This window comes from Oncorhynchus keta, chromosome 7, assembly GCF_023373465.1.
Source record: "Oncorhynchus keta strain PuntledgeMale-10-30-2019 chromosome 7, Oket_V2, whole genome shotgun sequence".
NCBI classification, from domain to species: domain Eukaryota; kingdom Metazoa; phylum Chordata; class Actinopteri; order Salmoniformes; family Salmonidae; genus Oncorhynchus; species Oncorhynchus keta.
This window is the reverse complement of record NC_068427.1, coordinates 18,616,239-18,640,696: the sequence shown is the minus strand read 5'-3', so window position 1 is coordinate 18,640,696 and position 24,458 is coordinate 18,616,239. Positions and strand designations below refer to the sequence as shown.

General features: G+C 44.7%; 1 protein-coding gene across 7 annotated transcripts in view; it reads left to right on the top strand.

Annotated features, from left to right (window-relative positions):
* Positions 1-24,458, top strand: part of LOC118386118 (diacylglycerol kinase eta-like) — an 81,190-nt gene that overhangs the window by 7,498 nt on the left and 49,234 nt on the right. For 4 of the 7 annotated variants that reach the window (XM_052522102.1, XM_052522104.1, XM_052522100.1 and 1 more), the window contains 3 exons: positions 14,929-15,039; positions 16,061-16,210; positions 19,825-19,905. In XM_052522102.1, coding sequence (XP_052378062.1) covers positions 14,929-15,039; positions 16,061-16,210; positions 19,825-19,905 — 342 coding nt within the window. The remainder of the gene's footprint in view (positions 1-14,928; positions 15,040-16,060; positions 16,211-19,824; positions 19,906-24,458) is intronic. The other 3 variants (XM_052522105.1, XM_052522103.1, XM_052522106.1) reach the window with 1 other exon arrangement.

The following is a 24,458-nucleotide window of genomic DNA, read 5'->3' as shown; positions in this document are numbered from 1 at the left end:
TTTTGTTTTAAGGTGTTTGTGTGTGAGTAATGTACACATGGTGTGTGGAATGTAGTTTGAATGTTTACAATAGCTAGAGAAATGGTCAGAGATGGGCAGATGAGAGCGAGAGAGCAAGAGAGACAGACTGAATGAGTGACCTGTCTGTCTACCTGCGTGTGTCCCACTCCCAGGGCAGTAGATGGTTTGTGTGTGTGTGTGTGGGTGTGTGTGTGCACAGAAGGGAATTAATGGAGCAGCACGCTGGCTCTGATTGTTGTTCCGAATATGGTTGTTTGCTCAACCCATGGATGCAGTGTGTGTATGTGTGTGTGTCTGTGTGTGTGTTTGCTCACTGCCTGCATCTCTGTCTGAAGAGATTCTGCCCCTCTCCTCCCACCATCTCTCTGGTTGCCCAGGACTACTACCACATCCCTGTCCCCTGATTGGCTGGCGCCATGGCAACGCTGCCTGAGGAAGACCTCGGTAGGCCAAGAGACATTGTATCAAGGGTGTTCTGTTCTGCCGTGTGTTATAGACAGTAATTACCAGGTTTCACCCAGCTAATGATAATATGGTCATTTAGCTTTAGCAGATGCTATTATTCAAATCACCATACTATAAGTAGCCTATAGTAAGTACTGTACATAGTAGGTACTATACAGTTAGTAAGTTAAGTTAGTAAGACCATGGTTCCTCAGTATATGACCCACGTCTCTGGTTTTGCAAAGACTACGTACATCTAACCAACTTGGACTTACTGTCTAGGGTTTTTGCTTCTAACTGAAACGTAGTTGTACTTATAGCTGGTGATCTGTGAAAGTGCCCGTTTGTGCTTAGTTTATTCAAGTTTTTTTGTTGCCAACTGTAGGTCGGATTCTGGATTGGTGTCATGACAACAAGATATCTAACGGCCACAGGGAAAGAAGCCCAGAACTCAGGCGAACACACGCACCTACAGACACACACACACACACACACACACACACACACACACACACACACACACACACACACACACACACACACACACACACACACACACACACACACACACACACACACACACACACACACACACACACACACACACACACACACACACAAAAACTGGATAGCACATCACCTGGGGCTGAGTCTGTTAGATGCGTTGGTTAGTTGCGTATTTATATACTAGATTCTTAACAGCGCTCACTGTAATAGATCTACTGTTGTACATATCATTTTTAGTATCTGTTTGGTTTATTTAAGCATAAATTGAATTTGGATTACTGATACTGTGTTATTTGGGTTGTTAATTGGATATCATTCTGACATTCTTGATTTCTTGTTTCTAGTTTTTGATGATTAATTATTTGTGTACTTGTTTGACATTTTCCTCTACTGTTAGGAGCTAGTAACACAAGCATTTCACTGCATCCGCTATACAATCTGCTAAACTGTGTACGCGACCAACACACTTTGATTTGATTTGAGTCCACCACTGACATAGAGAAAGAGAGAGAGCGACAGAGGGAGAGAATTAACAGCTCGTTCTTCATCCACCAGATCCACCTTACTCGTTGTAGAATTGGGCGAACACTACCATTGACTCTGGATGTGAGCATCTGATTCCCGTTATGAGCTGTCGGTTATTATTAAATTGGATATCTAAACAATAGTATATCACTTTTTGAGAGTTTGTAATGTCTGGAATAGTAAAATATCAACATGAGTAAATAACACTGATTGGTATTTAGCTATCCTTACATGTACATATTACCTCGACTAACCTAACTGCCCCTGCACATTGACTCTGTACTAGTACCCTGTGTAAATAGCCTCGCTACTGTTATTTTACTGCTGCTCTTTAATAATTCGTTATTTTTCTATTCATTTATTTTTACTTACTACTTTTTTTACTTAACACTTTTTTTTTCTTAAAACTGCATTGTTGATTAACCGCTTGTAAGTAAGCATTTCACTGCTGTACTCTGCTGTACTCTGTTGTACTCTGTTGTACTCTGTGCATGTCACAAATAACATTTGATTTCATTTATATAATTATAGTGAGATGAACTTGATGATTATAATATGATGAGAAGTATACTGTAGTCTTTCTTATCCTGACAGTCTGAGAGTGGATGGGAAAGGAAAGAGAAAGACGGATACCTAGTCATTTGTACAACTGTATGCATTCAACTGAAAGGCGTCTTCCGCATTTAACCCAACCCTTCTGAATCAGAGAGGTGCGGGGGGCTGCCTTATTGTCCCTGTTCTGTAAGCACTAATGGGCCATGCATGGAGGGAACCTGATACTGCCATTGGAAAACTAAGTGTCTGTCACTCAGATGTCCATGACTGTGTGTGTGGGTTTATGTGTGTGTGTCCCATCCAAAAATCCCTGCACTAAGCAGACAAACCTAGACACAACTGTCACAAAACACAAAATTCCTGGCAGTTTGTGATGGGTGAACTGAGCTCAGTGAGCTGAATCTTTACAATGTGTGTGTGTGTGTGTGAGTCGTAATACATGCAGACCGTTGGTAATTGAAAGCACAGAGAGAGAGAGGGAGTGTCTGGGCCTCGGTGACACTGTCTTTATTCACATCTATTTCCTAGTCATCCTGTGTGTGCGTGCTGGTGCTAAGAGAGGTCTGTATTGTAGAGACAAAACCGTCTTTTAGAGATAGTAACAACCTAAACACATTAGGTTGTTAGTGCGTCTCTCCTCTCCTTCGCCACCCCTTCTCTCCCCTTCCTTCTCCTCTTGCGAGCCTTCCTCTGTGCAGTCGCTTTCTGTTTTTTTAGTTTTTTTCCTCCCGCCCTTCTCCAGCATCCTCTGCTGGAGGGAGGTAATTCTAAGCCTGTGTTCTGTTCTGCCTCCCCCTCACACACAACGATACAGTGTCGTTAGAGACAATTATCCAGCAACCGCTGACGAGGTGTAATCCCCACCGCCCTCCAAGGCCTCAGTTTAAGGTTTCACTGATAGGTCTATTTCTTTTATCTAGAGCAGTGGCGTGTCCAGAGGGTGGCCACCAGTGGAGGCTGCTGAGGGGAGGACGGCTCAAAATAATGTTTGGAACAGAGCGAATGGAATGGCATCAAACACACAGAAACCATGTGTTTGATTTATTTGATACCATTCCACTTATTCCGCCCTAGCCATTTCCACGAGCCAGTCCTCCCCAATTAAGGTGCCCCCGAAATCTGATTGGAAACCCCAGTGGCCCACCCATAAATCCAGAATATATTGATGATTTTGACCAAGACCCACACCGATAGCAAGACTCATCAATCTCACCGGAGAAAGCATCCGAGAGAGCGAAACAGCGACCCTCTGTCATAGTATGTGTAGCCCATGTATCTGATGCTGTCTTGCCAAAAAGAATATTACATGTCATGTGAATTTTACCATGTGAAATGTTCCAAAAACACGTTTTCAAATCGTGTAATTCTCCACAATGTGAAATCATGTGGTTCAACATGTGATAACATGAAACTACACTGTTAGCAATTGCTGTTAATTTTGTGTAATATTTTACGGTACATTTCTACAGTAATAGGATACTATATTAGTGTTTTGCTATATATTTACTGTCAATTGCAATGCACTTGGGTAGGTTACTTTTTTGGCCCGTCCTGCAAATTAACTTGGCATTCCTTACTTGTAATTGCATTTAATTTAAGTATAGTTTAGATGCACTTATTATTTTATAGTAAGTTAACAGCTACTAATTTGCACTGAAAATATTGGAATACCTTGTAATGTACTTCTACAGTTGAACTTTATTTTGAAAGTAAATATACAACAACAAACTGTATTCAGGAAATCCAATTCTACATCCAATTATTTTCAATGCTGAAAAATGTGATCTACTTTCTGAATTGATTGGACTTTAACTCAACATTGGTTAGCACACTTCAGATACAACCACAGCTGAGATTTGAACTCACAACCTCTTGGATGTCAGCAACCTGAATATCCTGCTTTGCCACTAGGTCTGTCTCCATGACAGAGACCGACCACGGATTTATTGGGAAGAATACATTTCTGCACTTTCCCAGGATCAAGACAATAATTGTGCGATTATCACCAATGAAAAAGTAGCAGTGCTCAGGGACACATGACATTAAGGCCTAGATTCAATCAGAGCAAGTGTAAACACGCGAAAGCCGACACCCGCATAGCTGGTGTTTTGGCAGTGTCGGAAGTGTAACTGCGTTACGGTACAGTGTTGTTCTCTGGTGTATAAAATGGTCAAAGGTACACATAAGGTACCTTCATACACATATGTGACCGACCGCCTTGATTCGGTATTATGTAGCAAATTAAAATTATTATTATTTTTTTTTACATTGGATAAAAGTAGAGACAAAATGGTATATCATACACTGCATTTGAGGAACAATGGGAAAGTAATTCTGCTATGAAAGTTGAAACTCCACTTTTTCAGAAAATTGGCCCTTGAATGTTTTGGTACACCTACTGAAGAGCTCTTTTGTCTACACCCATTCAGCATTGTTCACACCCTCTTAAGCCTTAGCCCCACCCATCTCTTTAAGGAGTCACATGTCAAATCAAATCATATTTGATTGGTCACATACACATGGTTAGCAGATGTTGTTGTGAGTGTTGTGAAATGCTTATGCTTCTACATCCGACAGTGCAGCAGTATCTAACAATTCCACAACAAAACCTAATACACACAATCTAGTAAAGGAATGAGATAAGAATATATAAATATAAAATATATGGATGAGCAGTGACAGAGCGGCTAAGATGCAAAAGATAGTGTAGTATACAGTATATATATATATATATATATATATATATATATATATATATATACAGTGCCTTGCGAAAGTATTCGGCCCCCTTGAACTTTGCGACCTTTTGCCACATTTCAGGCTTCAAACATAAAGATATAAAACTGTATTTTTTTGTGAAGAATCAACAACAAGTGGGACACAATCATGAAGTGGAACGACATTTATTGGATATTTCAAACTTTTTTAACAAATCAAAAACTGAAAAATTGGGCGTGCAAAATTATTCAGCCCCCTTAAGTTAATACTTTGTAGCGCCACCTTTTGCTGCGATTACAGCTGTAAGTCGCTTGGGGTATGTCTCTATCAGTTTTGCACATCGAGAGCCTGAAATGTTTTCCCATTCCTCCTTGCAAAACAGCTCGAGCTCAGTGAGGTTGGATGGAGAGCATTTCTGAACAGCAGTTTTCAGTTCTTTCCACAGATTCTCGATTGGATTCAGGTCTGGACTTTGACTTGGCCATTCTAACACCTGGATATGTTTATTTTTGAACCATTCCATTGTAGATTTTGCTTTATGTTTTGGATCATTATCTTGTTGGAAGACAAATCTCCGTCCCAGTCTCAGGTCTTTTGCAGACTCCATCAGGTTTTCTTCCAGAATGGTCCTGTATTTGGCTCCATCCATCTTCCCATCAATTTTAACCATCTTCCCTGTCCCTGCTGAAGAAAAGCAGGCCCAAACCATGATGCTGCCACCACCATGTTTGACAGTGGGGATGGTGTGTTCAGGGTGATGAGCTGTGTTGCTTTTACGCCAAACATAAAGTTTTGCATTGTTGCCAAAAAGTTCAATTTTGGTTTCATCTGACCAGAGCACCTTCTTCCACATGTTTGGTGTGTCTCCCAGGTGGCTTGTGGCAAACTTTAAACAACACTTTTTATGGATATCTTTAAGAAATGGCTTTCTTCTTGCCACTCTTCCATAAAGGCCAGATTTGTGCAATATACGACTGATTGTTGTCCTATGGACAGAGTCTCCCACCTCAGCTGTAGATCTCTGCAGTTCATCCAGAGTGATCATGGGCCTCTTGCCTGCATCTCTGATCAGTCTTCTCCTTGTATGAGCTGAAAGTTTAGAGGGACGGCCAGGTCTTGGTAGATTTGCAGTGGTCTGATACTCCTTCCATTTCAATATTATCGCTTGCACAGTGCTCCTTGGGATGTTTAAAGCTTGGGAAATCTTTTTGTATCCAAATCCGGCTTTAAACTTCTTCACAACAGTATCTTGGACCTGCCTGGTGTGTTCCTTGTTCTTCATGATGCTCTCTGCGCTTTTAACGGACCTCTGAGACTATCACAGTGCAGGTGCATTTATACGGAGACTTGATTACACACAGGTGGATTGTATTTATCATCATTAGTCATTTAGGTCAACATTGGATCATTCAGAGATCCTCACTGAACTTCTGGAGAGAGTTTGCTGCACTGAAAGTAAAGGGGCTGAATAATTTTGCACGCCTAATTTGTCAGTTTTTGATTTGTTAAAAAAGTTTGAAATATCCAATACATGTCGTTCCACTTCATAATTGTGTCCCACTTGTTGTTGATTCTTCACAAAAAAATACAGATTTATATCATTTTGTTTGAAGCCTGAAATGCGGCAAAAGGTCGCAAAGTTCAAGGGGGCCGAGTACTTTCGCAAGGCACTGTATATATGAGATAAGTAATTCGAGATATGTAAACATTATTAAAGTGACATTATTAAAGTGACTAGTGTTCCATTTATTAAAGTGGCCAATGATATCAAGTCTGAAGGTAGGCAGCCGCCTCTCTGTGCTCGTGGTGGCTGTTTAACAGTCTGATGGCCTTGAGATAGAAGCTGTTTTTCAATCTCTCGGTCTCAGCTTTGATGCACCTGTACTGACCTCGCCTTCTGGATGGAAGCGGGGTGAACAGGTAATGGCTCGGGTGGTTATTGTCCTTGATGATCTTTTTTGCCTTCCTGTGACATTGGATGTTGTAGGTGTCCTGGAGGGCAGGTAGTTTGCCCCCTGTGATGCGTTATGCAGATCGTACCACCCTCTGAAGAGACCTGCAGTTGTGGGCCCGACAGGATGCCCTCGATTGTGCACCTGTAAAAGTTAGTGAGGGTTTTCGGTGACAAGACACATTTTTTTCAGCCTCCTGAGGTTGTGTTTGAGGTCATGTGCTGAAGGTCATGTAGTGCGGTAAAGATTAAGACTAAAAGTAGTAGCCTACAATAAGGAAACATTTCAGGTAAACAGAAAGTGTCCAGATAAAAATATTTAAACCAACTAAACCAACTAATCTTGTAATTGAACAATTGTATTTGTATTTACAGATGGCATACACGTTTGTTATTAAGGCACATCAAATTTAAAAGGAATTTCTGCCCCAAAAAAAGCATTTTGATAAAACATTGAAATAAACGTTTATCAGATGTTGTCACATTAACTTCACATTAAATCATGTGACAACATGAGAAATGCATGTGTTTTTCCCCCTAATGGGTGTGTGTTATTGTAAAAGACTATAAAGCCCAGTTCAGATACAAGAGACGAGACTCACAATGGTCTTAAGGACTTTTAGAACAAAGTTTGCTTGATCTGAACAGTCCTGGAGTTTCCAAAATTCAACGTTTCAAATCTTAGCTGAAGACTTGCGATGAGACAGGTTCCTTTATGTGACGTAGGTGCAGGGAGTCAGGAAACAAGTTCAGTTATTGAGTTTAATAATAATTAACATGGAACTATAAACAATAATACCTGAAGACTACTAACAGAAGAGTACTATATAAAGCAGGCCTCAGGGGCCTGATTGGTGTCACACTTTCCCCCCCATCCTGAGCAAACACACCTGATTTAAACTAATTGAATTTTTAACTGAAGATCAATACTAGTTGATTATTGGAGTCAGGTGTGTTAGCTGGGGTTGGGGCAAAAGTGTGACACCAATCAGGCCCCCAGGACTGATATAAAGGGTGTGTAATCAAGGAAGTAATTAAGAACATTGTTCCAGACCTCGTCTGCGCACCTGAACCACTCACCGCAGGAGCTTCGGTCTGGCTCAGGGTCCTCGGAGCCAGGGCTGGCTGATAAGCCAGAACACACTGGAAGGGAGTCAGCCCGGTGGACGCAATGAATTCTGAGTGTATTCCGCCCAGGGAAGGAATCGGGCCCACTCCCCCTGCTGGTCCTGGCGGTGTCTTCTCAGGATCCTCCGTTGAGCACCGGAGAGGGGTGGGAGTAGACGCGACCCTTTAGCCAATCAGAGAACAGTTCTCTGACGTTCTGTGTTCAGACAAGCAGCCAGCTAACTAGCCAAGCAGACAGCTAGATAGCTGTTTTTCAGCAGTAATACTGTAGCTAGCCTAGCTTGCTGATATTTCTCTGACAAGTCAGAAAGTGTATAGTGTTTCTGGTTTATTCATGAAACTTGTTTGCTACAATACCTTACAAAAAGGGACAACTTTGTTTCAAAGTTTCATCACGTCATTGAAAGAAGCACCGTTACCGTCTTATTGATCTGAACGCCCTACAGTCAGCTGTTCTACAACACACAATTATAAAACGTTCTAGTTTTGTCTTGTCTCGTCTTCTGTTGTAGGGTTGAACCAAGGTTTACAGAGTTGGACGTGAAGATATGCCGAACCAGCTATGTTGTGTAAATTTGCTACATTATTCTTAGAGGAGGCTACTATAATTGGCAGGTAGCCTAGCGGTTAAGGGTATTGGGCCAGTAACTGAAAGGTTGCTAGTTTGAATCCCTAAGCCGACAAAGTGGGAAAATCTGCTGTTCTCCCCTTGAGCAAGGCAGTTAACCCCCAACAACAACTGGGTGCTGTTGATGTCGTTTAAGGCAGCCCCCTCCTCTGATCTGGAGGGGTTGGGTTAAATGCGGAAGACACATTTTGATTGAATGCATTCAGTTGTGCAACTTACCAGGTATCCCCTTTCCCTACATCTGGTTTTGACAGGCCCAAAGCAGAAACATGTGTCCCCATGAAGACATAGCTCAGGCCTTCAGTAAAACTGTCTCGTTATACAGACTCCGGTCGGCTCAAAAACAACCTCTTGGCTTTTTATGAATGGAGGAATTGAAGTGTAGCCTACTGTGTATTTGGATTAGAGGTCGACCGATTACGCCGATACCGATTATTGGAGAACAAAAAAAGCCGATACCGATTTAAAAATAAAAATAACTTGTATTTATATATATACACACACACACACACACACACACACACACACACACACACACACACACACACACACACACACACACACACACACACACACACACACACACACACACACACACACACATTATTGTAATAATGACTTTTGCAACAATACTGAATGAACAATGAACACTTTTATTTTAACTTAATATAATACATATTATGGGCTTTTGGATGGGTGTTCTTAAGGTGATTCCACAGGTTGGTGGTATTTTTTTATTTAGCTGTTGCTGACCCCATGCTTTATCACAAATAAGACACCTTGCTTTCCCTGGTGCCAATTCCATGTAATAGTCCCACACTGGTGCTCTGCTTTTCTCTGCCATCTGTAAAACACACACACAGCTCTGAAGTGACAACGATACTGAAGAGTCTGCTTAGGAGACAAATACACTCAACTGTTTGAATAAAAATAGAGTTTAAGTTAACTGGGATGAATGTTGAAAACAAAAACTGTAATTTCTATATGCAGGAAATCCTATTTTAATAATGGGCATGGTAAGAATTGACTACCAAAGTGCGAGTCATAATTCCCATGACACCTTCTAGCAAAATCTGAAAAGCGGTTCCTTCATTCATTTATTCCATAGGATATTTTTAGATTCACTTAAAATAAGGTCTGTGTTTCGTGTAGGCTTACACCACTGTGTAGATATCCATAGGACAAGGTAACTCTGATCAATATTGGCTAAATATGAACAAAGACAATTTGTATTTTGGATTTGTAGAGTGGATTTATGAAAATATGTTGACAAACGTTACCTTATCCTAGTGAGATTTACACGGGTACCAAAACGCAGAGGCGGTTTAAGCACGAAACACAGACCTTATTTGAAGTAGATCAAGACATCCTCTATGGAAGACATGAGCGGTAAAATAACAAAGGAACCCCTTTCAAGGGGTTATAACGCGTCGACTATTTCTCTCTAAACCATATACCTTTTACTATTACGAGCCTGCTGCCTACCACCCCTCAGTCAGACTGCTCTATCGAATATCAAATCATAGACTTAACTATAATAAACACACAGAAATACGAGCCTTAGGTCAAATCTGGAAACTATCACCTCGAAAACAAAACGTTTATTCTGATCTGTATTTTATCTAACGGGTGGCATCCCGTCTAAATATTCCTGTTACATTGCACAACCTTCAATGTTATGTCATAATTACGTAAAATTCTGGCATATTAGTTTGCACAGAGCCAGGCGGCCCAAACTGTTGCATATACCCTGATTCTGCGTGCAATGAACGCAAGAGGTGACACAATTTCACCTGGTTAATATTGCCTGCTTTCTTTTGAGCTAAATATGCAGGTTTAAAAATATATACTTGGGTATTGATTTTAAGAAAGTCATTGATGTTTATGGTTAAGGACACATTGGAGCAACGACAGTCGTTGATTGATTGTTTTTTATAAGATAAGTTTAATGCTAGCTAGCAACTTACCTTGGCTTACTGCATTCGTGTAACAGGCAGGCTCCTCGTGGAGTGCAATGTAATCAGGTGGTTAGAGCGTTGGACTAGTTGACTGTAAGGTTGCAAGATTGAATACCCCGAGCTGACAAGGTAAAAATCTGTCGTTCTGCCCCTGTACGAGGCAGTTAACCCACCGTTCTTAGGCCGTCATTGAAAATAAGAATTTGTTCTTAACTGACTTGCCTAGTTAAATAGAGGTGTAAAAAAAATTGGCGCCCAAAAATACCGATTTCCGATTGTTATGAAAACTTGAAATCGGCCCTAATTAATCGGCCATTCCGATTAATCGGTCGACCTCTCATTTGGATCCGAGCTACAATGCTCAGTGACTGATTTTCTGAACCTGAAAAAATAATTCTATGCCACTTCCTGTCCATTGAACTGGACTATTGTACTAGAATCTCAAACATCTCCCTTCTTAGACCGCGCACTACCATATGGAACTGTTCTTTTTAGCATGGCCAGCATGACGTTAGGAGCTATAGGAGCTGGTTTGTGTCACTGTAGCAGGCTTGTGGCTAGGGGCATATGGCTGGTGTTAGGAGCTGGTTTATGTCCTAACTGTAGCAGGCAGACTAGAGGCTGGATATGATATCCTCAGGGACAGGATGCAGGCCTGTTCTTTTCATTTACCCTTTCAGGGAACTCCTGCCTGCTCCGCTCTTATCCCCCAGCACAGCTGCTGGACTCATTGGAGCTCAGCCTTTGTCCATTGTGTGTGTGTGTGTTTCAATATTCAGGCCAGGGAGAGGTGTGTGTGCGTGTACATTACTTGGTGGTAAGGTTAGTTCAATTCTGTCTGGCAGCCCTGCCCTCCCCAGTAACAGGGGAATGTGTGTGTGTGTGTGTGTGTGTGTGTGTGTGTGTGTGTGTGTGTGTGTGTGTGTGTGTGTGTGTGTGTGTGTGTGTGTGTGTGTGTGTGTGTGTAGCAGAGGAATAGGCTAATAATAGATTGCTTCTGGCCCAGTTGGCCACAGGAAGGAGATGGAGACAAGGAGAGGAACTATGGGGGCCAAAGAGGGACAAACTAGAAAATAGAGCAGCAAACTGGAGCAAAAGCTACTTTTTCTCTCGCCTGGCATAAAAGTTATACTTCTGACTTTGTTATGAGGGACTTTTACAGCCGTCTTGCTCTCCATCCCCATCACCACTCTGGCCTCTTTTCCAAGTAGAAGAATACGTACAAGCTGGTTTGCAAAGCTTGTTTCAGCCTTGTCCAATATTTCAAGTAAATGAAGTATAGTATGTTACACAAAGTATAATATGTAAACAGTGGTGTTTGTAACTTTGCACTCTAAACGTGTAGTCATCGTACTGTGGTTCTGGTAGTTTTACCCTCTTGCTCCTATCCTCTTTCTCTGTCATGTGGCTCTCATGATGTCTCTCGGTCTCTGATTGGATTAGCCATGCAGCCTGCTGATTGGACAGTGAGCTCATCTGTGTAGACCTGCTCTGACCTTTAGATGAGTGATTTGAGCGCATTATGGGAGGAGAAACGCTCCTTCATGTAGTGTCAGGACCATTGTCTATGTGTGTGTAGCACATTTACCAGAAGTGACAAGACCCCTTTTTCAGCTACCTACCTACCCACCCACCCACCCACCCACCCACCCACCTACCTACCTACCTACCTACCTACCTACCTACCTACCTACCTACCTACCTACCTACCTACCTACCTACCTACCTACCTACCTACCTACCCACCCCAGTCCCATTGTAAAGGAAGTTTCTAGTGCAGACCTTACTTGCCCACCTACCTACCTCCCCTAGTGGTTCTATAACAAGGCTATGACTTCATACGCCATGCCTGTCCCTCGGTATTTCAATCCTTACGTGCTGGTTCTTTGATAGTCGTCACAGGCGAGCAACGGTTACCTTATAAGGTAGTCCGTAATGCGGTATTTCACCTTAATCCAGTTGAGGTATTTAGGCTTTAAACTCTGCTACATAAAGGGAGGGAATTAATATTTGAAGCATGTAAACAGTCAAGCCGAGTGGCCAGTGTTCGGCTTGGGGCCTCTCTGCATGGGCTAGAAGTAGAAGCTGCCCTTAACCACAGATCAAGGGTCAGAACCTTGCTCAACTCTGGTCACATTGCCAATGTTCGCATAGGTTCTTTATGTTTTCCACTTTACTGGAAATCAGTCATTTTTAAGTCATTTGCTCAAAATACTGTCCTTTACAAAACGTGCAGTTAGTGATAGCGAGGGTATGTGTTGTTAGCCGTTGTCTGTGTTAGTTAGCGAGACAGTGAGTTAGCTACAGCCAGTCTGTGTTTGTTAGCGAGACAGTGAGTTAGCTACAGCCAGGCTTGTGTTAGTTAGCGAGACAGTGAGTTAGCTACAGCCAGGCTTGTGTTAGTTAGCGAGACAGTGAGTTAGCTACAGCCAGACTTGTGTTAGTTAGCGAGACAGTGAGTTAGCTACAGCCAGGCTGTGTTAGTTAGCGAGACAGTGAGTTAGCTACAGCCAGGCTGTGTTAGTTAGTGAGCCATTGAGTTAGCTACAGCCAGGCTGTGTTAGTTAGTGAGCCATTGAGTTAGCTACAGCGAGGCTGTGTTAGTTAGCGAGACAGTGAGTTAGCTACAGCCAGGCTGTGTTAGTTAGTGAGCCATTGAGTTAGCCGTAGCCAAGGCTGTATGTCCTTAGCGAAACAGTGTGGCGTATGGAGTGCTGTGTTTAGGTTGACACAGCTGGTGGACAGGCAGGATGTCGGCTCCAAACCTCCATCTCTGTTTGTAATTCTCCCTTCAGAGAGAACATTTCCTCTGCTAAAAATAGGCCTCCCTCTGTGTGTGCCCCCTCCCCTGTGTGCCCCCAGAGTGCTGTTCTTCACCCAGCGTTTCCTTGTGTGTGTGTGTGTGTGTGTGTGTGTGTGTGTGTGTGTGTGTGTGTGTGTGTGTGTGTGTGTGTGTGTGTGTGTGTGTGTGTGTGTGTGTGTGTGTGTGTTTATAGAGCTCGTTTAGTTTTTCCCCAATTCCGTCTTCTCTTGTTTTTCCAGGTTTCAGTTTTTTTTCCAGGTTTTTCAGGTTTTCACTTTCAATATCACACTTTAAAAAAATGTACTACTAAGTTCAATATGTTTTTTAAACATTGTTGAATGCCATTTTAATGTCTGGATTCCGTGATTCTGTCCGTGTTTCCTGCAACTCTAATTTTATAGGGCCCTATGTTTACTGTCGGAAGTAAAAATGTGATCTACGGTGTCACAGAGACAGGACAACCTGCAGGCGTAAGCAGTACATACACCTCTCTCTCTCTCTGTGTCTGGTTTGCCTGGAAAAGTCCCATGAAAAGCTTTCAATGGCGAAACATGCTCAAACACTCTTCTTTTCCACGTTATGACAGTCTCTTAAAAGAAATGTCACCTTTCAGAGTAGAAGACAGGTGCTTATTTAGTTAAATTGGTTAAAACATGTTCAGACCACGGAGTTCAACAGAGGGTTAGAACTAGTGAATGAAATGCTCCCCTCCCTCTCTCTTTCTCTCCTCCCTCCCTCCATCTCTCTCTCCCCTCCCTCCCCCTTTCTGTCTGTCAGGCCTGAGTGTGAGCAATGTGTGTTTATAGTGGGTCAGAGAAGCAAGGCATCTTTAATGGCCTTCTCCTTTCTTTGCTGTTATTTAGCCTGTCCTTCCTCTCCCATGCATGAAATTGACACACACTCACTTTTATCTCAGCAGAGTTTCCTGTAGATAAACACAGAGGTGTGGTCAGTGCGCAGTGAGCCTTGGGCACTGTGTGTGTGTGTGTGTGTGTGTGTGTGTGTGTGTGTGTGTGTGTGTGTGGTGTGTGGTGTGTGTGTGTGTGTGTGTGTGTGTGTGTGTGTGTGTGTGTGTGTGTGTGTGTGTGTGTGTGTGTGTGTGTGTGTGAGCATGCTCCATGGGGGAGGAGGATTAACTCTGCCAGTCACTGGGATTAACACAGAGCTCATACATACTATACCCTTACCTGGAGGGTACAACACACGTGCTGGGCTTCAGTGTTTTCGGTTATGTGATATTTGTCAATTGTATTAATTAATGTATTGAAACAGGGTTTGGGGTTAGTTTAGTTCACTGTTCAGACAATTCATGGTGAATTGAAGATACATTTAACCATGCCCCCCCCCCCTCTCTCTCTCTCTCTCTCTCTCCCTCTCTCTCTCTGTTCTCCCCCCCTCTCTCTCTCTGTTCTTCTCCCCCCCTCTCTGTCTCTCTCCCTCTCTCTCTCTCCCTCTCTGTCTCTCTCTCTCTCTCTCTCTCTCTCTCTCTCTCCCTCTCTGTCTCTCTCTCTCTCTCCCTCTCTCTCTCTCTCTCTCTCTCCTCTCTGTCTCTCTCTCTCTCTCTCTCTCTCTCTCTCTCTCTCTCTCTCTCTCTCTCTCTCTCTCTCTCTCTCTCTCTCTCTCTCTCTCTCTCTCTCTCTCTCTCTCTCTCTCTCTCTCTCTCTCTCTCTCTCTCTGTCTGTCTCTCTAGACCAGTGTGAAAGAGGGACTGTTGCTGAAACAGACAAGCTCATTCCAGAGGTGGAAAAAACGCTATTTCAAACTGAGAGGACGCACACTTTACTACGCCAAAGATGCCAAGGTAGGACACACAGACACACGCACACAGACACGCACACAGACAAACACAGAGTCAGAAAAACTATTTAACTGTCTCTCACTGACTACCATAGCAGCCTATTTTAGAGGCCCAGCAAAAGCACATGACATTTAGCCACCCTATATAGAGAGCAATAGTCATGGCATCTTTTTGTAAGCACTAATTCTGCCATGGTTCGTTGAACAAAGCCTATGGGAAAGTTAATGGAATTTTTGCACGGTTTTTGGATAAACACCGAAAATAAGTTCTGTGGTAACCACAGGTTTAGGAGATCTTATAAAAATGTCTGTGTGATAATCTTCGTCAGCTAATGTCAGTTTTTGTGAATTTTCAAGCATTTATTTAATTAAAAAAACCACATGAAGGCTTCATAATTCATAAAGGTCATGTTAAATCACTGATATTATCGAATAGAACAAAACGTATTAGATCTCCTAAGCCTGTGTTAACCGCAGACATGATTTTCAGCATTTATCCCAAAACTTTCCACAATCATTTTCCCCATAGGGATGGCTGAACAAACCAGAAGTAACTCATTTCCACAGCCTTTCGTAGTTGAACCAGGTGTGTTAATGCAGGGTTGGAACTATAGACAGCAACAAACCCTCTAGCTCTCCAGGACCAGGGTTGAAGACTGCCCCTACCCTTAACTATATACTCAGAACCCCTGTCCCCAAAACGTCTTACCCCTCTACCCTTTGACCTTTAATCTGACTTCCCTCTCCTGCTTCTGGCAGCCTGCCAACCCTTTACCCCTAACCAACATAACCTCCAACACCCCAGAACTAACCCTCATAACTGTTTTACCCTACCTCTCTAACCCTGAACCCCATAACCCCAGACCCAAACCCTCTCCCTTGGCTCGTTGGCAGGCGTCCTGCAATGTAACCCCTTACCTCTAGTCCTAGTCTTTCTAGGCACCCTCTCCTGCACCTCCCTATTCTGTGGCAGTCTGGCATTCCATTTAACACCTAACCTCTAACCCCAACCCCTGACCTTTTAGACTGGCAGTGCCCTGGCCCGGTGGCAGGAGCGGGCACTGCGCGGCGTTTCCAGGAGTCGTGTATGTTGGAGGGTTCTGTCCGTGTGCTGGGCAGGGCCTCGCCGCACACCACCGCCTAGCGGATCCGACGAAGGTCTGATGTCGATACGGGTCAGCTGCAGCGTCACGACCGGGCCACCTTAGTACCATCCCATCTTCCCTCAGCCCACCCATAGACTCTGATTTAAGGCTTTAGACTCTTCTGTTAGCCTCTAGACTTTAAGGCTGTAACGTCAGTCCTCGAGGGCTACAGTCCTGCTGGTCTTGACATTTCTTCCTATCTCTTCTTTTGGGTCAATGAATATGTCTTAGCTAAAGAGTCAACATAACATTTTTGGACAGGTGTACCTCAGGTAAACCAGCAAGACACAGTGGACCAGAGTTTGACCTACTGCTCCAGAACTACAGGCTACCCCCCCTCTACATTCGCTATCTTGCCACATTCACTCCAGCATTGCCTAGAAACCCTGTTTGCTCTGGCATTGCTTAGGAGCCTGTTCATGCTTAGAATGTTCCCTCACGGATGTGTATCAATGGTCCAAAGTGGCCTCCTCTCCTCTGCTATCTCCTCTCCTCTGCTATCTCCTCTCATCTCTTCTCTCTCCTCTAGTTTCTTCCTAAGGACTGCTCTTTCTCAATGGGACAGTAGATGAGTATTGGTCAGGACCCTGGTCCTGGGGAGCTGCAGTCAGGTGTGCAGGCTTTTTTTCAAGCGCAGCACTAAAATCTGATTCCCATTCCAGGACCAGGACTGTTGTAGATCAGGGTGGTAATTATTAGGGGCACGCAACATGACAAATGTGCGTTTCTTACTGGACAAGTCCAGGTAGCCGTTCCCTGGTTCTGTACGTTTTCTTCTGTTTTGTGCCCAACGATCATGACTCAGGAGATTACAGCAGGAGAGGAAGCCATCTGAGGTCATTGAGATGCAAGTTAGGAGTTTTGCTCCTGTCTTGTGGGAGAAACACACCTCACTTCCGCTGTCCAGACCACCTCCACTCTGCCCTGTCCGTCCTCTACATGTCTGGCCCTCTGTCTGCCGGCCTGCTAGAGGGCACTGTGCAGCCAGGTGCTTTGTTTCATCATCACAATGCAACCACAGAGACTACCTTGACAAGCATCTCTTTCTATATGCCTAGAACTTTCTATATGGAACAACTAGCTTGCTAGCTAATGGACAGTGTTTTGGCCCGAGTTGACTCTCGACTCTACCCTCTTCTCTCTGTCTTGGGAATGCAGTTCTAAAGTTTAGGGATTAAATTGGGACTAGGAGTCAGAATGTGTTAATGTCACGCCATTGCTACACACAGCTTTCACGAGGAGGCCAGAGAGCGAGAGAAACATTCAACATCCATACTCACCTTTACCTAGACCCTGTTCCAATACGTCCCGAAATCCAACCTTCCTTCCTTCATTTTCTTGAAGTAATTGGATTGGTTGAAAGGGTTTAGCTTATCCAATCACATACAGACTCATGACTAGATTAAAGGGGGAGGAAAGAAGGGTTTCTAAGTATTTGAACAGGGCCTTAGTCTACACCGTCTCTGAGTAATGTATGTTCACTGACAGTTGTCACATGGCTCGATAGTGAATGATCCTGCTGTGTGTTAGTTCATAAGGATGATGATGATGTGTGTGTGTGCTTGAGTGTACATGCATGTGTGTGTGTTTGTCATTGCTGATACCTCACAGACAGACTCATACACATACACGTGATACCAGCCATGTCATGACAGCCAAGAGTGCTTGAAGAGGGGGAAATGTTTATGTTGGCATGCCACACACAAGCTCTCAGACCCTCACCGCCCACACACACACATACTCTGGCTAGTGTCCCCATCCTGCTCTTAAACCATCCCTGGAGAGTGTCATAAACAGGGCATTTCTCTGACAGCTGCAGCCTTTAAGGACGAACACACACACACACACACACACACACACACACACACACACACACACACACACACACACACACACACACACACACACACACACACACACACACACACACACACACACACACACACACACACACACACACACACACACACACACACACACACACACACTAGGGGCATTCCTCTACTATAACAGCGGCAGCTGCACTGTAGCTGGCCTCCAGCCCTTTAAGAGCTCAGCGGCAGGGCAGGCAGTAGTGATGTCATCATCCGGCAGGTTGTGTGTTTGGATATCATGTTCCTATTAGCAGGTCCTGGCTCGTCTGCTCTCTGCTGACTGACTGAATGGGGCTGTTCCAACATTGACTTGGGATAATCTGCTCTCATTCATCGTGTGTGTGTGTGTGTGTGTCTCACTCAGTAGTAGCCGTGTGTTTGAGTCTGTGCCAGAGGTGGGATAAACAACCGCTATTCTTCGATCTACGCCATCAGGTCTATAGTTAGTTGGCCTACGTTGAATTAATCGAGTTCATCATTAGCATGTCGCTTTGGCCTGCTTCTTAATACTATTACAATAGACATAAGGCTCATTATAGCTCCTCCTATAGAATAATGCATAATGCTTATAGCAGTTCATATAACACAGGAGTGGCATTCCTCCTGGACTGCTGTACTGGGTGTGCAAGCTTTCGATCAGGCCCTGGGCCAACACCCCAGATAAAACTTATCAAGTTCCTGATGAGCAGCTGATGAGCTGAACCAGAGGTGTTAAAGCAGGGCTTGTGCAAAAACCCTGCACACCTAGTAGGAAGGTCACCTAGCCCTGATATAACATATGATCATGTATAATGCTTATAGCTCTTCATACAGAGTAAGTGTATGATACTGCATGATGTCCTCCCAGTTCTGATCTGTTGCCCAATTATCGCCAAAATATTAGAATTGGGCTGCCTGTGTAAACACAGCCTAAGATTCAGGGTTGTGGTCAGTTGAATATCTATTCATTAGGGATTGAATCTAAACATCGGATGTTTAAGTGCTTTTCATTTGAACTCAGATTTATGTAAATCATGCGTTATGATCTATAGGGAAATATTGATGTTGTGTGCACAGCTCTCAAGTCTGTTTTTGTCCCATTGTGATTTCAAAATGGCTTTTCTTTTTTGGTCTAGGTCAGTTAAGATTGACCCCAGCCCTGAAGTCAATATTTAAGATAAGGCTCCCATAGATGTGCTTTTACACCTGCATTGTTTGCTGTTTGGGGTTTTAGGCTGGGTTTCTGTACAGCACTTTGAGATATCAGCTGATGTACGAAGGGCTATATAAATAAATTTGATTTGATTTGATTTGATAGAACATAGTAGTGAAGGGTTAAAATAAGAGATGTTTTGTGTATTAGCATTTTGTGTGTTTTATCATACTCAGAGTACTCAATCTGTTGATCTGTTTGGTCTTCCTCCTCTCTTCTCTATACCTTTCCTCTCTCGTCTCTTCCTCTCCTCTCTTCTCCTCTCTCTTCTTCCTCCTCTCTTCTCCTCTCTATTCTTCCTCCCCTCTTCTCCTCTCTCTTCTTCCTCTCCTCTCTTCTCCTCTCTATTCTTCCTCCTCTCTTCTCTCTCTTCTTCCTCTCCTCTCTTCTCCTCTCTCTTCTTCCTCCTCTCTTCTCCTCTCTCTTCTTCCTCCTCTCCTTTCTCATTTCCTCTCCTCTTCTTCCTCTCCTCTCTTCTCCTCTCGCCTCTTCCTCATCTTCTTTCTCTCTCCTCTCCTCTTCTTTCTCTCTCCTCTCCTCTTCTTCCTCTCTCCTCTCCTCTTTCTCCTCTCCTACAGTCTCTGATATTTGACGAGGTGGACCTATCAGATGCCAGTGTGGCTGAGTCCAGCACTAAGAATGTTAACAACAGCTTCACGGTGAGATGCATGCACGCGCACACATACACACACACACACACACACACACACACACACACACACACACACACACACACACACACACACACACACACACACACACACACACACACACACACACACACACACACACACACACACAAAATCAAATCAAACTTTTGTTTATTTGTCGCATGTACAGGATACAACAGGTGTAAAAAAAACATGAGAATGTTCGCTACATTCAAAGTCACTGCCAATATCATATCAATGTGCAGTGATGCGGTGGTAGTAGGTAGGTACATGTAGGCAGGGGTAAAAGTGACTAGGCAGCAGGATAAATATTATAATAATAGTAGCAGCAGTGTCTAAACTGTGTGTGTGTTTGTGTGTGTGTGTGCGTGCGCCTACATTAGGTTGCACTGCAGATCAATGTGCTATGCTAAGGCCACCAAAGTCTTATGTTGATGATGATTGCTTCAATGTGGTGTGTGTGTGTGTGTGAGAGAGAGAAATGTAAGCAAACATCTTGTCAACTGGGATGCAAACTGACAGGGAACAGTGAGTGTGTTCTTGTTTTTCTATTAACGTTCTCTCACACACACACACACACACACACACACACACACACACACACACACACACACACACACACACACACACACACACACACACACACACACACACACACACACACACACACACACACACACACACACACACACACACACACACACACACGTGTGCACAAGCTCAAAGGAGTGAGTGAGGGCATGTCTTTCTATAAATGTCCGCCCTCTCCCCTGGCGTTGCTATAAAAAGAAAGGAGAAGGAAGAGAGAGTCAGGAGAGGAGTAAGAGAGAGAGTTCAGAGGAGAACACAGGGCTATTTTTAGCATCGCCTTTAGCGCTCCGCTGAGCATGTTTGGGATGACTTGACTGCCGGCATATTGGTTTGTGTGTGTGTTTGCGTGTTTGCTCGCTTGCTCGCCGAGCTTACTTGACCCCATGACGAAATACATTTTTGAAGATCTTCCCCAAGTGGTCAAGCAGTGACGAGCACCGACTACATCGATTCGCCCAGGGTTGATACTTCTAAAAATGTCAATTGTTCAACACTTACCGTGTACCTATGTTTGTCCTCTGTAGTTGCGTGCCTTTCTTTGTTTGCTGAAATCCATACTTTTTAATAATGCCGTTTGCCAAATACAATCGCGACTGTTTCCTAGTTTCTGTTGCTATAAAATGGTAACTGTGTCAATTGAATCTCCGATTACTTAGGGTAATGTACATTTTAGAGCCATCTTAGAGCAACAAAGGACGAGGAAACCGTCGGTAGTTGTTTTTGACAAAAGTATTGTTAAGTATGGATTTCAGCAAACAAAGAACATACCTTGGGATAATCATTGTAGTTGGCGCTGGATTTCACAAAGCCTGGTTTCTGCTCTACTTCGTCGGTGGAGCTCATCAGAAACTCCCTTCAGCATGGAATTGAGTTTAGTTAGCTACCCGCTTGCAAGCTTGTATATTTGTGTGTATGTGTGTGAGTTTGCGTGTCTGCCTGCATGAACACTTGTGTGTGTGTGTGTGTTGGGCACGTGCAGTGCAGGGGAATGCACATGCTATCTAATGTTTGCTATGAGTCACTGGAGTGGGGTGCAGCTTATAGAGAGATCAGCACAACCCTCAGAATGACTGTAGAGACAAACCACATCAGAGAGAGGGATTGGGAGGGGAGAAAGGGATGGAAAGAGAGGGAGGGTGAGAGAGTGAAAGAAAGCTGCAAAGGACAGGGGGATGGATGGAGAGATAAAGTAAGCGGGAGGGAAGGAAGGAAGGAGAGATGGGAACAGCAGAGATGGGAAAACAAGGGACAGAGAGAAAGAGCGAAATGAAAAGGGAGGGAAAGAGAGTGAGAAAGGAAGAGAGATTTAATAGCACAGAAGTTTTTGTTCTCCAGTCCATTTACATGTGCAGACCTTTAAACACCAAGGACAGGGATGTGTTTTGATCACTCTTCAGAGATGTGTCAGACTGTTCAGGGGGGTCACTCTTCAGGGGTGTGTTTGGGTCAGGCTATTTGGAGGTGGGAGTGGGGGGGGTCACTATTTAGGGATGTGTTTTGAGTTAGGTTATTCAGGGGTGCGTTTTGGGTCCGGTTATTTAGGGATGTGTTTTGAGTTAGATTATTCAGGGGTGCGTTTTGGGTCAGGTTATTTAGGGATGTGTTTTGAGTTAGGTTATTCAGGGGTGCGTTTTGAGTCAGGTTATTTAGGGATCTGTTTTGAGTTAGGTTATTCAGGGGTGCGTTTTGGGTCAGGTTATTTAGGGATCTGTTTTGAGTTAGGTTATTCAGGGGTGCGTTTTGGGTCAGGTTATTTAGGGATGTGTTTTGAGTTAGGTTATTCAGGGGTGCGTTTTGGGTCAGGTTATTTAGGGATGTGTTTTGGGTCGGGTTATTTAGGGATGTGTTTTGCGACAGGGTATTCTGTGGTCTCTTCCCCTTTGGGGAATGTGCAATGCTGAACCTCTGGGGTGCATTTATTATAGAAGGGCTCTTCACCTCTGTTGTGGGTGTGTGTGGTTGTGTGTGTGGGTGCGAGAGAGTGAGAGAGAGTGCTGCTCCATGTGACAGTGTGCGTGTGTAGTGCTCTGTTTGTTCCTCAAGCGGCTGAGGATCTGCTGCAGTGAGGGAGACACACACACGCACACACACACACACGAGAGGGGGAGACCAGGCTTCACCATTCAGCACGACCGCACACACTCTCCTTCAGAGAGAGAAAGAGAGAGAGAGTGAGAGTGGGGGTAAGTGCATTGCAGGATGGCTTTCAGACACAGTTAGTGTTAATGAATACTGCAGTTCATCTGTCTGTCTGTCTCTATGTATCTGTCTGTCTCTTTGTCTGTGTGTCTGTGAGTTGAAAGATGCTGTTGTGGTCTATGCAGGTTGGTTTGTGCTGGGGATGGGACAGCATGATATAGGGGATGGGACAGAATGATATAGGGGATGGGACAGCATGATATAGGAGATGGGACAGCATGATACAGGGGATGGGACAGCATGATATAGGGAGTGGGACAGCGTGATATAGGGGATGGGACAGCATGATATAGGGGATGGGACAGCATGATATAGGGGATGGGACAGCATGATATAGGGGATGGGACAGCATGATATAGGGGATGGGACAGCATGATACAGGGGATGGGACAGCATGATATAGGGAGTGGGACAGTGTGATAGAGGGAGTGGGACAGTGTGATAGAGGGAGTGGGACAGCGTGATAGAGGGAGTGGGACAGCGTGATAGAGGGAGTGGGACAGCGTGATAGAGGGAGTGGGACAGCGTGATAGAGGGAGTGGGACAGCGTGATAGAGGGAGTGGGACAGCGTGATGTAGGGAGTGGGACAGCGTGATAGAGGGAGTGGGACAGCGTGATGTAGGGAGTGGGACAGCGTGATGTAGGGAGTGGGGCAGTGTGATGTAGGGAGTGGGACAGCGTGATAGAGGGAGTGGGACAGCGTGATAGAGGGAGTGGGACAGCGTGATAGAGGGAGTGGGACAGCGTGATAGAGGGAGTGGGACAGCGTGATGTAGGGAGTGGGACAGCGTGATAGAGGGAGTGGGACAGCGTGATGTAGGGAGTGGGACAGCGTGATGTAGGGAGTGGGACAGCGTGATAGAGGGAGTGGGACAGCGTGATGTAGGGAGTGGGACAGCGTGATAGAGGGAGTGGGACAGTGTGATAGAGGGAGTGGGACAGCGTGATAGAGGGAGTGGGACAGCGTGATGTAGGGAGTGGGACAGCGTGATAGAGGGAGTGGGACAGCGTGATGTAGGGAGTGGGACAGCGTGATGTAGGGAGTGGGACAGCGTGATGTAGGGAGTGGGACAGCGTGATAGAGGGAGTGGGACAGCGTGATGTAGGGAGTGGGACAGCGTGATAGAGGGAGTGGGACAGTGTGATAGAGGGAGTGGGACAGCGTGATAGAGGGAGTGGGACAGCGTGATAGAGGGAGTGGGACAGCGTGATAGAGGGAGTGGGACAGTGTGATGTAGGGAGTGGGACAGCGTGATGTAGGGAGTGGGACAGTGTGATAGAGGGAGTGGGACAGCGTGATAGAGGGAGTGGGACAGTGTGATAGAGGGAGTGGGACAGCGTGATGTAGGGAGTGGGACAGCGTGATAGAGGGAGTGGGACAGCGTGATAGAGGGAGTGGGACAGCGTGATAGAGGGAGTGGGACAGCGTGATAGAGGGAGTGGGACAGCGTGATAGAGGGAGTGGGACAGCGTGATAGAGGGAGTGGGACAGCGTGATGTAGGGAGTGGGACAGCGTGATAGAGGGAGTGGGACAGCGTGATAGAGGGAGTGGGAGATAGGGAGTGGGACAGCGTGATAGAGGGAGTGGGACAGCATGATAGAGGGAGTGGGACAGCGTGATAGTGGGACAGTGTGGAGTGGGACAGCGTAATGTAGGGAGTGGGACAGCGTGATAGAGGGAGTGGGACAGCGTGATAGAGGGAGTGGGACAGTGTGATGTAGGGAGTGGACAGCGTGATGTGGGACAGC